The sequence below is a fragment of the Geotrypetes seraphini genome, chromosome 13 (assembly GCF_902459505.1).
Source record: "Geotrypetes seraphini chromosome 13, aGeoSer1.1, whole genome shotgun sequence".
NCBI lineage: Eukaryota > Metazoa > Chordata > Amphibia > Gymnophiona > Dermophiidae > Geotrypetes > Geotrypetes seraphini.
In genome coordinates, this window is record NC_047096.1 from 57,368,026 (window position 1) to 57,385,578 (window position 17,553).

At 43.4% G+C, this 17,553-nt stretch overlaps 1 protein-coding gene across 1 annotated transcript in view; it reads right to left on the bottom strand.

Moving 5' to 3' along the window:
* Positions 1-5,776: 5,776 nt before the first annotated feature.
* Positions 5,777-17,553, bottom strand: part of MPP3 (membrane palmitoylated protein 3) — a 122,493-nt gene continuing 110,716 nt past the window's right edge. The window contains exons 16-19 of the mRNA XM_033918187.1: positions 15,402-15,495; positions 14,336-14,444; positions 7,594-7,716; positions 5,777-6,866 (exon numbers count right to left, since the gene is read on the bottom strand). Coding sequence (XP_033774078.1) covers positions 6,690-6,866; positions 7,594-7,716; positions 14,336-14,444; positions 15,402-15,495 — 503 coding nt within the window. The 3' untranslated portion in view covers positions 5,777-6,689. The remainder of the gene's footprint in view (positions 6,867-7,593; positions 7,717-14,335; positions 14,445-15,401; positions 15,496-17,553) is intronic.

Genomic DNA, 17,553 nt, shown 5'->3' on the forward strand with positions numbered 1-17,553 from the left:
TATCCTTTTTCCAACAGTGGCCAACTCAGGTTCCAAGTACCTAGCTAGATCCCAAGAAATAAAACAGATTATATGCTGCTTATCCTAAGAATAAGCAGTGGATTTCCCCAAGCTATCTCAATAATGGTCTAAGGACTTCCTTTTTAGGAATTGATCCAAACCTTTTTTAAACCCTGCTGATTTTCACCACATTCTACAGAAACGAGTTCTAGAGTTTAGTTACACATTGTGTGAAGAAATATTTTTTCCGGTTTGTTTTAATTCTACTACTTAGTAGCTTCATTGTATGGAAAACCTTTCATATGCTGAAAGATTAGAGAAACTGGGGCTCTTTTCCCTGGAAAAGCGGAGACTTAGAGGAGACCTATAAGATCATTTAGGGCATAGAGAAAGTGGAGAGGGACAGATTCTTCACACTTTCGAAAACTACAAGAACGAGAGGGCATTCGGAAAAATTAAAAGGGGACAGATTCAGAACCAATGCTAGGAAGTTCTTCTTCACCCAAAGGGTGGTGGACACCTGGAATGCGCTTCCAGAGCGTGTGATAGGACAAAGTACAGTATTGGGGTTCAAGAAAGGATTAGATAATTTCCTGAAGGAAAAGGGGATAGAAGGGTATAGACAGAGGATTACTATACAGGTCCTGGACCTGATAGGCTTCCACGTGAGCGGACTGCTGGGCAAGATGGACCTCTGGTCTGACTCAGCAGAGGCACTGCTTATGTTATGTTCATGCAAAACTACAAATATAAAATTCATGCTCAGCAGGAACAGGTTCTATGACCTGTATGTCAAGAAGCTTTGTCCGCGTGGCTCAGACCTTGACTTCCTTCTCTGGCCATCCAGCTGGAGAGTTGAGGAACAAATCTGGAGGAGGGTGGTAAAATTTGATCTTTTGACCTACTCAGATATCATCCAGCACCCATTAGTCCGAGGAAATTTTCTCCCATTCCCTCCAAAATGCCAACAGCCGCTCCCTGATATGTGGGTGTGCAATTACCAACCTGGAGGCTTTTTGGAGGGTGGGCTGAAGCAAGCCTTAGAGGACTGCTGGCGTCTGGAGTTGCTGAATCATTGCCTGTAACCCTGGAAGGACATCTGGGAACAGGGACCCATGATGTACTATCGAGAACAGTGGGGCGAAAATTACTTCTACTCCTGCCAAGGGGTCAGCATGGTCTATTTTCCAGAAGAGACTTAGGGCGTCAATCTGCCACACTGGTCATAAGATCAAGCTCCTTACCAAAAAGCATCTGCCCCTTAAATAGCAGCCTACTCAAGGTAGCCTTGGACAATGAGTCGCCCGCCCACTGCCAAATCCAGAGCATTCAGCGAGCTGAGACTGCATAAGCCGACACCTTGCTCATGACCCTTATAAGGTTGTATAAACTGCAGGTGTGTCTGATCTCACGGGAGTGGGGGGGTCAGTCAGTCAGAGAGACCAGACCCATGTGGGGGAAGGGGAGGGGATGGGGGCATGGATGCTAGGCCCATGATGGGGAGGAGAGGAGGGGACATGTATACTGGACTGCAAGTGAGTGGGTGGGTGGGAAGAAAGGTGGGAACAGGGATACTGGACTGCAAGTGGGGGAGAGGGGAGGAGGGCGACATAGGTCCCGGAATGCAAATAAGGGGGGGAGGGAGAGAGAAAGGGACATGGATCCTGGACTGCAAATGGGGGGAGAGGAGGGGACATGAATACTAGACCCATACAGACGAAAGAGGATGAGAAAGAAACACAGGCCAGAAAGGGTGTGAGATGGAAGAGATGCTTGACAAGAGAGAGGGAGAGATATATGCCAGATCATGGGGAGTAGGGAAGGGTATCAGGGTATAAATGAGAGAGATGGTGGGTGGAGTGAAGGGACATGAATGCGGGACCTGCAAGTGGGGGTTGACGGGGATAGTAGAGGTTGAGGAAGACGGAGTGACCAATATCAGAAAGTGGATGGGAAGGGAGGAAAAGATTCTTAGCCAGTGGAGGGACAGATACCAGACTATAAGGTCCAAGGAGGGGATTCAGGGTGCAAGTGAAAGAGGGATGGGATTTAGAGGGAGAAAGAACTGCAGTTGGATGAGAAAGAGAAATGAGGAGGCTGGAACCTGAGAGAGGAAAAGGCAGAAAGGAATTTCAGGCCTCATGATAGGAGAATTCTACAGAAAACATTACAGATAAACTTTGTAGAATTTTGAAATATTGTGCACTGAATTTTCAAAATTTTTGCACAGAATTCCGCCAGGAGTACTGTCTTCTGCAAATTCTTGTTCAAGTGGTTGCTGTCCATTGGTTCCTCTCATCAAGGTCCAGCACTTCTCCCTCTCCCCTCCCTCCCACTGAACAGCATCGTCACTGCCCCTGGATCCATCTCCCTCTTTCCCCCTCCCCATTTCTTCCTCTCTCTTCTCCACCCCCTTGTGCAACATGTCTCCCTCTCTCTCACCATCCACTATCTCTCTCCTTCTCATTCCCTCCTTTGCTGAAAAGGGAGTAGGAAAAGAGAGAGGAATCCAGGTCGCATCTCTCTCATCCCCTCTACAACTGCATCCAACATTTCTCCCTCTCTCATCCCCAGCCCCTTTGTAGTATCTTTTGCCCCTCCCCACCAGCCCCATGCCCAATATTTCTCCTATCACCCCTCTCCAGTGCCATGCCACATTTTTCCCTCCATTCCCTCTACCACCATATCCAATATTCTTCCCTCTTGCATCATCTGTCCCACTTTTCTCTCTCCACAACATCCAATGTTTCTTCCTCCCTCATCTCCAACACCATGTCCAACAATTCCCTTTCCTTTCCCCCATGTGTACCATCTCTTTTTTCCTCATCCTCCATGGAACCCATGTCCAAACATTCGCCCTTTCTCTTCCCTCCCCTATTGGCAGTATTTCTTTCCCTCCCTCCCCACATATCCCTCCCAGTCCGTGCAGCATTTCTTTCCCTCCCTTCTCACACCCCCTCACAGCTTGTGCAGTATCTTTCTCCCTCATTTCCCCTCCCCCCCCCCAGCTCATGCAGCACCTTTCTGGACCTTACAAGCATTTCCTCTTCAGGTTGCTGGCATTGTTCCTTCCTACATACTGTCAGCGGCTGACCCAGAAGCCTTCCCTCTGATACATTTTGCGTCAGAGGGACGTCCTCCCTCTGACACAAAATGTGTCAGAGGGAAAGCTTCCGGGTCAGTTGCCGGCAGAATGTAGAAAGGTACACTGCTGGCAGCCTGAAGAGAGCAACTGTGGAAGGGATCCCCCATTGCTTCTGTTCCCATTCAGCTCTATCGGGGGAGTCGGGAGAGCTGGCTAAACCCAGACTCCCCCCATTAAAAAAAAAATGTCCAGACACCTGGACAGTTCTCAAAAATGAGGACATGTCTGCAGGGCTGGATTAAAGGGTAGGCCCAGTAGGCATGTGCTTAGGGCCCAAAATTGTTAGGGGGGCCTGCTGAAGGAGGGCAAACAGAGAGCAGCTTTCTCCCTTCACCTCACCTTTTTTTTTTTTTTTTTCAAACGGCAATGGCAAGTAAGATCGGCAAAGCCCCCCCCCAAGGCACTTATGATCAGCAATGCCCCCCCATGGTAAGTAAGATTGACAATGCGGTGCTCAGCCCAAAACTTCCCTCTGATGCGAACTGCCTAGGCAGAAACAGGAAGCTGCCTCAGAGGGGAAGCTTTGGGCTGAGCACCGCGTTGTCGATCTTACCTGCCGGGGGAGAGGGGGCATTGCGATCTTAAGTGCCATTCTATCACAGCTTCTGTAGCTGCTCTTTAAATGGTATTTCCTTCCCATACCAGACTGCAGTCTACTAAAAAAACTTTCAAATGCTCCTTCAGCCGCATTTCCTCACAGCCCATCAGGTCAGAAGAAGAGCTAAAGTGCAGTCTGTGCAATGTAATCCATAACATTCTCTCCACCCCCAACTCCCATCCCAAAGGAGTATGGAATGTTACAACTGACCGAATGCAGGCTTTGCCACTCATACAGATGGTGTTGGACTTTCATTTTGAAAGTTTCTGAGCTTTATCAACTGGAAGCAATGGAGAAGGGACGACCCATGAGTGTCACTGCCATGGGCCTTGGGGAGCAAGCAGGATTTGGTGACTCCACAGATCATGAATGGGGAAACAGGAACTCAGCCTTGATTAGGTCATTACCAAATAAAACTGGAGTGTTACTGTGTTGATGTTGACATGTTTGAAAATTGAGGATGGCTTAGTAAACAAAGTTTAAAGTGTTTTGTTAATGGTTACACATTATTTTATTTACTAGGATTTATTTACTGTCTTTATGAATGAATTCACTCAAGTTTGTGTACAACAATAAGTCAAAAATAAGCAACAGTCAATTACAGCAGTAAAAATAAGCAAGTAACAATATAAAGTATGGCATAGTATGCCGATCTTAAGTGCTGTTGATGCTGGAGGGGGGGGGGGGGCCTGTTGCTGATCTTACTTATTACCATTTGAAAAAACAATCGGAAGGAAAGGTGAGTGGTGACCCACGAAGGTGAGGGGAAGGGAGGGAGATGGGCCTGGAGTGGAGGGAGAGAGAGAGAAGGGGTAGATGATGATGATGGAAGTGGGGAGGGGAGAGAGAGAGAGAGAGAAAGAAGGGGCAGATGATGGAAGTGGGAAGAAGGGAGAGAGAGAAAGAAGGGGAGATGATAGAAGTGGGGAGAAGAGGAAGAGTGAGAGAGAAGGGGTAGATGATGGACATGGGGAGAAGGGGGAGAGTGAGAGAGAAGGGGCAGATGGATGTCAGTTGAGAGGGGAGAGCAAATGCTGAATGGAAGTGGAGAAAGATAAATCATTCTGGATGGAAGGAGGGGATAAAGAAAAAGGGCATATGCTGAATGGGGGAAAGAAGATAGAGTTAGTGAGATAGTGGAGGGGTGAAGGAAAGGGATGGCATGCTGTGGACAGACACAGTGAAAAGAGGGAAACTGAGGACTGAATAGTAAGAAAGAATTTAATTTAGATGGAGGCAGAAAAAAGAGAAGGAAGACCAGAGAAGAAAAGGAAAGAAAAGAGAGAGATGCCAGAGAATGGGGAAGGAGATAGAGATATCAGATCTGAGTGAAGAAAATGAGAAGAGCGAGATGCTAAAAACCACAGGGGGGAGGGAAGGAGAGAAATAATAATAAATAATAATAGTAAACTTTATTCTTATATACTGCCCTGCCATAAGTTCTGCGCAGTTTACATAAAAAGAACACTGCCAGACCATGAGGGGAACATAGGGAAGAAGATGGATGCCAGACCCAAGGGGGAGAGGGCAGGAGGAGAAATGGAAAGATAGAAGGGGGTTGGCAGACAGTGGATGGAAGGAAGAAAATGACAAGATGAGGAAAGCAGAAACTGGGAGACAGAGGTTGTTAGATGCCATCAACTCATGCTCAACTCCTAGTCCAATGTTAGATGAATATTGGAGAAGAGCAAATAATATCAAAAACCCCTATACCTTTGCTTCATCAACTACAGCAAAGCTTTTGACCATGTGGATTACAATAAACTATGGAGAACTCTAGTGCAAATGGGCAATAAAGAAGTAAATAAATAGTAAACAGGTAAATAAATGGGGATGGGGCATGGGCAGGGCCCAGTGTACTTGTGTGCCTAGTGGCCCTCGAAATATTAATCCTGCCCTGCATGTCTGGGTTTTCCCTGACGTATGGTAACCCTACCTGCTCGGGGGGGGGGGGGGGGGGTTTGTGGAAGTGTATTGGGTGGAACTAGGGAGGATATCCAACAACCATAACTGAATGATAAGAAATGTCCAAGTTTAAAAAGAAAGACATTTTTATTTAGACTTGTTTCCATCACATACAGGGTACAAAAAGGTGCTCCGATTGAGCAGCTGATCTCTGAAGTGATTAAGGCATGGCCTATCATGAATTCCCCAGTGGTTGCTGTCCCTCTCCCTCACTCCTGAAAGTGACACCGGAAAGGAAAACAGGCGGCTTGGCTAGATCAGGTATTATGGGCATTTTGAACACAGCAGAAAGTGGGTGTGAAGGGAAGCCTAGTGGTCAGTGGAGTGGACTGAAATCCAAGTTTAAACCCCATCAACTCTGCTATTTTACCTTTAAATTGTGAGCACGCAAGAAAGAGATATACCTATTGTACCTAAATATTAAAGACACCTGGAAGCCTGAGGGCTATTGAGGTGATGCACATTCAGGAACAGTAGGTATTGGTTCTCTAGAACGTCCACCTTTTAAAATAACAGAGCTGCAATGAAATATGAACCAGGATGCCCTGGATTGAAGTCCACTGATTTGACCACCAGGCTGCCTTTCTGCTCTGCAGGGACATCTGTGTGGTCATTTTTGTACAAATCCTGCCAGACACCCCTGCCCCTGGTTTTCAGGCATTCACAATTTAGAAGTTTTATTTTGGAAAATGGCTGTTCATTTTGGATATTCTCAAATATTTTTGAACAGGAAACCCCAATATTTTCCTGTTTGAAAAGGCTATGAAATGGACAGGTTTTTTGGATGTTATAGTGAGATGTCTCTATTCTAACTTGGGTGTCCTTTTGAAAATGCCCCTCCATGTCTCCATTTGTTTCTAAGCCATCTTCTGAAAAACGTTTCTAGTACGTTAGAACAGATAATTCATTACTCTTGAAACTTTCTTAATGCCTGTAAATAGGTTAAGGGAGGGAATGGGTGGGGAAGCACTGACACAAGACCTAGGACTTAATCCAATGCACTGGCACCCAGAAAGTATCTTTTCGCAGCTTCTCCAAAATAACTTTCAGCTGACCGCAAGAGCTCTGGAGATCCTCTCGCACAAGTACCGTATCAATCAGATGGCCGTACTCCTGTTCAAGGAGAATAGCTGCATTAAACATTTCCTGTTCTTCATCCTTTAAAGAAAGGAGAAAAGAGGAAGGGTCAGGTATTAGGCAGACGAGAGAAAGTGTAACAAGGTTTGTCAATTGCCCACCTCTTCACCTCTCATCAAACAGGCCTGAAAGACAAGTCTCAGAGGGTAACCTCATTATTGCTTTCCATATTAGAGTGTGGATGGGTTGTAAAAAAACACAGGGCATCATTTTATTTAAAGGCCCATATGGAGGTACATATTTCACAAAGACAACTCAGGCATCTATGTGCCTTTGTACAACAGTTTTGATTTTGAGGAGGAGGCCTGAGGGCTGGTTGTCAGGAACAAATGAGCGCAACCCCCAGCAAAACCAAAAGTGGCACCTGTTTTCTGCACTTAAATATAAGCTTTTTAAGTGCAAAAAATGTGAAAAGCTTACATTTAAGGAGCAGAACAGGCGCTGATGTGACCCTGCACTTCTGGATTTGAATGGCTATTTGCATGACAGCTTTGCCTACTGCAAAACTCTTGTGCGCGTGTTCCAGGCATGTTCCCTCCACTTGAAAAGAGCTGCCATACTGAGACAGACCAAAGATCCATCAAATCCAGTATCTCGTTTCCAACAGTGGCCAACTCAGCATGCATATAATTTGAGCATTGTGAGGTGATTTTTATGCACTGGTCTTGCTGTATTTTCTGGCACTGTTCCCTATAGCACTGGAGTTCTGAGAATTAGCTCCCTAGACAGTCAAAAGGTTAACACTCACAAGGGCTGCCGTGATTTCCACTGATGCTGGGGATACAGCCGGTTTTCTCCTCTTTTCATAGAGCTGGGGCTTCACAAAGATGACATATGGTTTGAACTCTGGAGTCCTCAGCTGTTTTACTGCCTAGAAATACAAACCTTCTGCCTTGAGAAAACAGCACACATACATACCAGATTTTTACAATAGATTCAAAGCAATGCACTGACATTCTAAAAGCGATGGAAAATCCGAGACATGAAATTTAGCATTTATTACTGCAAAAAAACAGACAGCTTGATATTTAAACATGGAAATCAGCAGTAAAGTAAAACGTCAACTACAATGTTTAAAATGAAACTGGATATTCTGCACCCATATTTGTATATCAACTGGTACTGAATATTTGGTTTCAGCGCTGATCTGAAGGTGCCAGTTAGTGGCAACATTTCAGAGAGCCTGATGGAGGGTTAGAAGAGCTTTCCTTCTGTCTTAACTTTACTCATTTTGTTATATGGTTAGCACTCCAGCTCCAGCCCAGCATTGCCCCGATAGTGTTGAGGTGACTTTTGAATCTTATGCAACTCACTTGATTAAAAAATATATATATTGTGTGTGTGTGTGTGGGGGGGGGGGGGGAGATTACTTCAATTATGTAATATTAGAAAATGTTTATCTTTAGAACACTTCAAAATTTTAACACAAGTTCTAATGGACCGCAACTAGATTACTGTAATGTAATACTTTTAGGATGCTTAGACAGACACCTAAAAAGATTCAGTCATTGCAAAATGCTACTTTGAGACGGATTTTGAATGCAAGGAGATTCGACCTCTGTTGATCAAATTGCATTGGCTGTTAAAGCTCATATACTTTTCAAACTGGGTATTCTAGTATACCAAGATCGTATTTGGGAAAACTCAAATATCTGCTTAAATTAATCTGTAGAATCTCCACAGACTAGCTCACTCTATTGACTGTCTAACTTTCACCTTTCTGTCAATCCTGCTCTAAGGTCTGGTTGCACAAAACTCACTGTGCGTTTACGATCTTCGCTAAAACAGTTTTAACTGGTTTAATATCAAAGTATTTCAGCTATCGATGCTCAAAACAGCAAATAATGGTCTTTTCCATGGTTTGTACCAGCCTCTGACAAGCTCATTAGTATTAAAACGAGCACTCTGATCGATGCCCACATGATACTTAAAATGAAGCGCCAGTTTTTAATGTTCCAAAATCTTTGACAGGTCTGGAGATGCCAGTAACATTAAAAAAGTCAGCTTTTTCTTTTTGTAATGGGCACAGATATGTGTGTTACACACACAAAATATCTGTCCTCATTAAAAATTAAAAAAAAGTAATGGGAGGAAGTGACGTCACCAACAAAGATGGAAGCCTGATTCTGTGGCTCTGTCTTCAGTTGTGAGCATACCCACTATCATTAGCATTTCCAGCCACTTTGTTTGTGTTTTCCAGGCAGACACTGAGTGGGGAACCAGTGGCAATCATGGCTGCGCGTAAAAAACTGGACTCGGAGAAGTACCTGCATGCCAGACATCGTTCTTTCACTCATGCACCATGTGGTGGGTGCACAGGGGGCCTGCGTCTCCTCCAGGACCAGAGTGGACCAACGGTGGTGCAGATATAGAGTCCGAGGCTACAGTAGCACTCGATGAGCCATTCACCAAGGCTGATATGCGTACATGGCTAACCAAAATAAAGTCAGAGATCTCTACTGTAGCTTCCCAGGTCAGAGAGGCAATAAATGAGCTGGAACAAGATCTCACTGCTATGGGTTCCTGTATAGACGTGGTGGAGACGTGAGTTGATTCATGTGAAGACTATGGCAGGTGCACATTGTGGAGTGGAAGATGTTAGAGCTGAGCTCTCCGAGTTAGTAATGAAAATGGAAGATATAGAAAACTGAACACGGTGAAATAATTTTCGCATATGGGGAATGCCAGACACCAGCACCTTTGGAGATGCCAGGGACATCGTGACGGGCTTGGAGCGCTGGCTCCTCACAGATGATACATTGGACCTAGGGATTGAGCAAGCCACAGATCATTGGGATCTCTTGTGGCTGATCGTCCTCGAGACGTTATTGTGTGTCTACAGAGCTTCTCTCTGAAGGAACATCTCCTGCGCCATGCTTGAGCTGGCCACAGTGATATGGAGGGACTGTCGTTTGGAATTGTACCAAGACTTGACTGCTAGTACCAGGACTAGTCTGGATTTATCCTGTCGATCTTCATGATGGAGTCGGAGGGGTCCGAGAGGCTTCTCTCCCACCAATTTTATTTATTTATTTTTTTAAGTTTGGTCAGATAATGTGCATGTGTAACATACGCCCAACATCTTGTGCCCATAACAAAGAAAAATAAAGTCTTCCAAACCCAAACAACTGAGCGACAGGAGGCTACTTTAGGACTTCCCTTGCCGGCTCTGCACATGTCAGTTGCTTTTCCAGCGACTCATCAGATGGGATTATGGCAGGCCTCCGTGAAAGTCATTTGCATGTGAAATTGTTTGAACATCAATCGCCATTTTCAAATTGGACATTTACTGGCCCCATAGTGACCCACAGGATTCTAAACGGCAATTTTAGAGCACCCAAGCCTAAGTCCCTTCAGATTTTGTTCAGAAACCAGCAGAAGGTACTTGCTGTTCTTTTCCATCTCTGTGTGACGCTAAAACAAACAGCAGAGTCTTCTGTTTTTAATTAGCTAATGCAAAATGATCACTGTCACAAATTAAGTTAAGGGAATGGAGGATGAAGGGAAAGTTATATAAACACAGCAAGGAGCTGGCAGGAAAGAGATCCACAGCAGTGCAAGGCGGCAACAAGAGCTCAAGTCAAAAACTGCTCCACAGGTGACCTAAGATTATTTTCAACAGTAGGGCTGCCCAACTTGTGAGGCTAGTGTTTTACCAAGCACATTGCATTTAAATGAGAGCCTACTCAAAATGGTCTATCCTTCTGTCTGTCTGTATGTATCTCTTTATGCATGTACATACATGTGAAAAAATTAGGACACCCCATGAAATATTCAGTTCTTTCTTAAGAAATGTTCACATATCGATGTCAAATCTTTTTTATATTTATCTCTGGAAAAGAAAGTAATGTAATTGCAGATAAACAACAAAAATTGTCCTTGATTTACTCATGAAACAAAAGATCCACAAAAAGGTGTATTCTAACTGAGGAATAATTTAGGACATCCTACACCCTAATAACTAGTGTTACCCCCTTTGACTGAAATAACTGCAGTGAGACGCTTCTTACCAGTCTCTGACATCGATCTGAGGAAAGTTTAGCCCTCTCCTCAATGCAGAACTCTTTCAGCTGTGAGATGTTTGAGGGGTTTTTCTTTCATGTACAGCCCGTTTCAAATCATCCCACAGCATCTCAATGGGATTAAGATCAGGGCTTTGACTTAGTGTTCTTAGTTCTTACTTTTCAGTCAGTCCTTGGTGGATTTACTGGTATGTTTGGGTCACTGTCGTGTTGCAGGGTCCAGTTCTGCTTCAGTTTGTTTTCTTACAGATGGTCTCACATGTTCCTCAAGCACCCTCTGATACACAGTAGAAATCATGGTGGATTCTATGATGGTGAGTTGGCCAGGTCCTGCTGTAGCATAGCATCTCCAAACCACGACACTTCCACCTCCATGCTTCACAGTTGATATGAGGCTCTTTTCCTTGAATGCAGTATTTGGTGTACGCCAAACATGTCCTCTTTTCTGTTGTCCAAATAATTCAATTTTAGACTCATCTGTCCATAGAACACTATTCCAGAAGTCCTGGTGTTTGTCTACGTTCTCTGGCAAACTTCAGTCTGGCCTTGATGTTTCTCTTAGAGAGGAAAAGTTTCCTCCTCGCACACCTACCATGCAAGTTAAATTTGTGCATTCTCTTTCTGATTGTAGAGGCATGTAATTTCATATCAACAATAGCAAGAGCCTGCTGTAGGTCCTGTGATGACATTTTAGGGTTTTTGGAGACTTCTTTTAGCATCTTGTGGTCTGCTCTGGGGATCAACTTGCTTGGACGGCCAGACCTGGGCATACTGACAGTTGTTTGGCAAGTCCTCCACTTGTACACTATTTTCCAGACTGTGGAATGGATGTCAAATTATTTCGAGATCTTTTTAAATCCCTTACCAGACATATAAGCTGCTACAATCTTCTTTCTGAAGGCCTCAGACACTCTTTTGATCTCACCATGGTGTTCACTCTCACCACAGCAGTCATGCGCACACCAAATTAAATGTCTTGTGATTTAAGTAGGGCAAACCGCCTTCAAAATGCTGAGTAATGATATTCTAATCATGTGTACCTATGTGATACACCTATGTGTGATTTGAGCCACTTTAAGTGGGAGGACATGTGGAGGTGTCCTAATTTATTCCTCAGTTAGAATGCACATTTTTGTGGATATCTTTTGTTTCTTGAGTAAATTAAGGAAAATTTTGTTGTTTACCTGCAATCAAATCAATTTCTTTTCCAGAGATAAAAAAAAAAAAGATTTAACATCAATATGTGAACATTTCTTAATAAATAACTGAATATCTCATGGGGTGTCCTAATTTTTTCACATGACTGTATATGTTGTCACTCCCCCCTGCAAAGAGCAGCAGTGCTGAAAGACCAGTGGAGGCCCTGGTGGCCTGCTGGTAAAGGGACAGGGGAGCATCAGGGTTAAAGTAGGCCTGCGCAGTGAAGTGACGAGAAGAGGAGGAAAAGCAAAGAGATTAGAATTTAAGGGAAGGGATAGAGTTAGGAGTAAAGGAAGGGTGGGGAATAAGGGAAAGGGGGATTTAATGAGAGAAATGAGAAGATGAGTACAAGAGAAGAGGCAGGTTGAACAAGAAGAACAGAAGAGGTTGATGAAGGGTTGCACTTGAAAGGATTTGGGTGTTGGTTTCTATAAAATCGCATGAAAATTTATTTATTTATATACCTAAGTGGTTTACATTCAGGTACTTTTTTCCCTGTCTGTCCTGGTGGGCTCACACTCTATCTAGTGTACCTGGGGTAATGGGGGGATTAAGTGACTTGCCCAGGGTCACATGGAGCAGCCAGGATTTTGAACCCACAACCTCAGGGTGCTGAGGCTGTACCTCTAACCACTGCGCCACACACTCCCAAATTAGAGCCAATTAATGTTAAAAATTAACAGTCACTTATTATCAGCTCATGAAATAATTTATTTGCATGCAGATCTCAGGATCATGTGCAATTTGGGGTATCCAAATTTGGACTCCATTTATAGAACCCGAGGGCAAATGCTCATATGCATATATGTACCTGGGTAGGCTAATATTTCATAAGGAAAGCAGGCATCTACTTTCATTTTTAGAACCTGCCCTGACTTTCTCTGACCACGTTTACCCTTGCATGCCCTGAGATGTAGTTCCTGACTCCTACGGCCTGGCAGAACCTGAGTTCGCCTCACTGGAGACACAGGTCTATTGCACTGATGTGAGATTTGTAAGCAGTTCTTTTTTTCTGGCAGTTGGTATCCCTGGCCAATGGACTTTTGGCACCAGTCTTCTGTATAGCTAACTCAGGAAAGCTCTGTATAAATATATATAAAGTAGCATCAAGGAAAGAGAATGCTGGAAGAGACTGAGTCCAATTCACTTCTTATAGCCAATGCCCTGATTCTTACATCATAGTAACATAGTAGATGACGGCAGATAAAGACCCGAATGGTCCATCCAGTCTGCCCAATCTGATTCAATTTAAATTTTTTTTTCTTCTTAGCTATTTCTGGGCAAGAATCCAAAGCTTTACCCGGTACTGTGCTTGGGTTCCAACTGCCGAAATCTCTGTTAAGACTTACTCCAGCCCATCTACACCCTCCCAGCCATCCCCAGCCCATCAACCAAGAAAGATGTTTCCAATCTGCTCTTAAAAACATCCAATGTCACCTTCATGGTTAACTGATCTATTTCGTTGCTCGAACAGTCTTAGAGAAAGTTCTTCCCAGTGTCTGATCAAAATCTCTCCTGTGTAAATTTAAGCCACAGGGTCCTATCCACAAGGGAGAGGGAGAACGATATGTAGCCCCAGACATGCACCACTTTTGTGTATTAGTCACCCCTGAAATGCAGGCCCTTCTGCAGAGGGGAAGGGGAGTGACTCACTGGTAGAGCTGATCAAATCCTGGTGCTGCTCCTTGTGTGTGTGTGGGCAAGTCACTTAATCCACCACTTTGAATGTTAGCTTTGAATGCCAAAGCCACAAAAAGACAGTATACAAGTCCCCATTCCTTTTCCCTTTCATCGAGTATCCTGTTTACAACAGTGGCCAACCCAGATCCCAAGTACCTGGCAGAACCCAAATAGTAGCAACATTCCATAGCTGAGATTGTGATGTCATAATGCCTCATTCCACCAAAGCCTAAGAGCCAACTTCATCAATGATGTCACAATGGCTTGATTGTCCTATAGTCAGCTCACATAAAAACATAAGAATTGCCATACTTGCACAGACTGAAGGTGTGGCTCACTGGGAGAGCTGCTGCATTTGCATCCAGAGATTGAGATCTCAGTGCTGTTCCTTGTGACCCTGGGCAAGTCACTTAATCCTCCAGTGCCCACAAAAAGGTGAGATACAAGTCCCCGGACTCTTTCCTCTTTCCCTAATCCTTCAAAGTTACCGGATCTCAAGACTCTCTTCTAGTCCTCCCTGCTGAAATGTCTCTAAAACCAGATGGAATTCCTCAAAGATGCATTTGAAAAAGCTAAGCAAGAACTTACATCAGGCTGCAATTCCACCAAGCAAGTTTTATTTTTAACCATAACAGAACGGATTGCCTCCAAGCTTGTCCCATAAAGATTGTCTTTATACTCTCCTTGCTCGGCGAATCTATAAAAAGACAAAAAAAATGGTGGAAATGGAAACTCTATATAGAAATTGTTGAGAAATTATATGTTTTTAATTGACAAGCTTTATTTGAACCTTCTCACAGATGTTTATTACAGAAGCGTATCACCACAATGAATGCAGAGCACATCTAAGCATTATTTATTTATTTCATTTTCTATCCTGTTTTCCCCAAAGAGCTCAGAACGAGTTACAGGTTAATATAGTGAACAGGTTACATTACAGTCAATTCCAAAATCCCTTTACCATCTATACCACTATCCTGCCTCCCTGCAACCCCTTGCCCATAGTTATGAAGGCAGGATTGAAATTCATTCTCCAATAGATATAATTCTTAACTGAAAATTAGAATCTGATTTAGACACGGAAGCTACACTTCGGTCAATATATGGATTCCAAATCATCTCTTCAAACTGTCTTAAAATGATCTCTAAGTAAAACTGGGAGTTTATTCATAAGGAATGTATTTCAATGCACTTAATAAGAGCATGCCAATGAAAATCAATTTCACAGCACGCTGTCACTATAAAGTATACGTTGTTGTTTTAAATTTTTAGTGTAGGAGATGGCCTCCAAAATAAGTAACTTAGCAGACATTGCATAGGGTCCTCTTTAAATTGTATTATTTTATTCCAGCATATTTGTACGAATATACAGTCTCTCCAAAGATGAAACATGCTTCCTGGTTGTCCAACACCATCTACAATTTGGTTCTAGTAAGGTACCTGTATAGCAATATATAGCTATTTTGAGTGATACAGTAGTTACAAAAGATACTTAATTATGGCACAGCGTGATCTGGAGCTCTGCAATGTCTTGTGTCCTGTTGGGACTCTCACTGGTCTCGGTCCCCTTTCCCTAAATGTCAAGGAACAAGTAAGGCAAGGGGTTTCGATGTGTACTGCACATAGTCTCGCCAGCCATACAAAGGCCACTTACTTGTTGCTGCGCCAGTCTGTCTCAAAAGATTGCCTGGAAACAAAATGGTATTCCACTCCTTCTCGCTCATGAGTCTTCCTCGGCCGTGTGGTATCTGAAAGGAAAATAGGATCTAAAACCTCTGGCAATTTTGTCACTTGCTTGTCTCTGCTTTATAGGAGCAGATTCCCAACATTACCAAGGCCACTCACAATATCAATTCACCTGTCTCCTCTAAATTTTGTTCCGTTCTAATATTTATTTATTTATTTTTAAAATTTCTATACTCTTTTATTTCAAAACAGTTTACAAAAAAAGTTACATACATAAAATATTAAAACAGGTCAGTACAAATAGAAGCAAAAGCAGAAAGATTCAATCCTTACAAAAGGTTAAATGCTCAAAGAAATACATCAGCAAATAGTTGTGTTTTCAACAATTTCCTGAATAAACTCCTATCATCACATTTAAGAGGTGGGTGGGGGGAATAAAAAGTGTTCAACTCTAGAGATTATTTTATTATTACAAAAGCACACATACATTTTTCCACTTTGAAAATTAGTCCCACTCATTTGGGTGGATTATTTTTTGATGCTAAAAATGCATACATTATTTTGAAAATTCAAAAAACACATACACAATTTCATGCCCCCAGGAATGCCTTCCGACAACGGCAGGCAACATAGAAAATGACGGCAGAAAAGAGACACGGCCCATCTAGTCTGCCCACACTAATGACCCACCCCCTAACTTCCTCAATGAAGAGATCCCACATGCCAATCCCATCTTTTCTTAAAATCTAGCACGCTGCTGGCCTCAATTACCTGTAGTGGAAGATTATTCCAGCAATCAACCACCCTTTCGGTGAAGAAATATTTTCTGGTATCGTCATGAAATTTCCCACCCCTGATTTTCAACGGATGCCCTCTTGTTACCATGGGTCCTTTAAGAAAAAAGAGATCTTCTTCCACCTCGATACAGCCCGTGACATATTTGAATGTCTCTATCATGTCTCCCCTCTCTCTGCATTCCTCGAGTGAGTATAGCTGCAACTTACCCAGCCGTTCCTCATATGGGAGATCCTTGAGCCCTGAGACCATCCTGGTGGCCATTCGCTGAACCAACTCAACTCTCAGCACGTCTTTTTGATAATGTAGCCTCCAGAATTGTACACAATATTCCAGATGGGGTCTCACCATGGATCTGTACAATGGCATTATGACCTTGGGCTTACGGCTGATGAAGCTTCTACGGATACAACCCATGATTTGTCTGGCCTTGGATGAAGCTTTCTCCACTTGATTGGCAGTCTTCATGTCTTCGCTAATGATCACCCCCAAGTCACGTTCTGCTACAGTCCTTGCTAGGATCTCACCATTTAGGGTGTAAGTCCTGCATGGATTTTTGCCGCCAAGGTGCATGAAAAAAAATCCATGCAGGACTTACACCCTAAATGGTGAGATCCTAGCAAGGATTGTAGCAAAATGCACCCCATTATCTACAGTGGGCAACTTTATATATTCCATTTTCACAGGTAAAGCACAGTTTTACTTGTGCAAAAGGTTTTGAAAATTCCCTTCTTCTTTGTAGCCCATGATTCTCTTTTCTTCACACTATAGTTTTTACTTTATAAAGTGCCAGTGTGATGTCCACACTCAGTTTTCATTTTTATTTACACTATTTATTGACCACACAATTTAAAAATCCCTGGTACGTCATAACCTGGGCTGAAATAACTTAGATGCTAAATGGCAAGCCATGTCTAGGCACTGGTGCCAAATATCTAGGGAGAGTGTGGCATAGTGGTTAGAGCTACAGCCTCAACACCCTGAGGTTGTAGGATCAAATCCTGCACTGCTTCCTGTGAGCCTGGCCAAGTCACTTAATCCTCCATTGCCCCAGGTATGTTACATACATTGTGAGCCCACCGGGACACATAGGAAAAATGCTTGAAATACCTGTAAGTAAACTGTTTTGAGTGTGATTGTAAAACTACAAAAAGGTGGTATACAAGTACCAATCCCTTTCCCTAATGCCATAATGCCTCATTCCACCAATGCCTAAGAGCCAACCTTATCAGTGATGTCACAATGGCTTCATTGTTTTATACCTGGCTCACTTCTGATATTGTTTTGGAGGAGTGTGGCACAGTGGTTAGAGCTACTACCTTAGC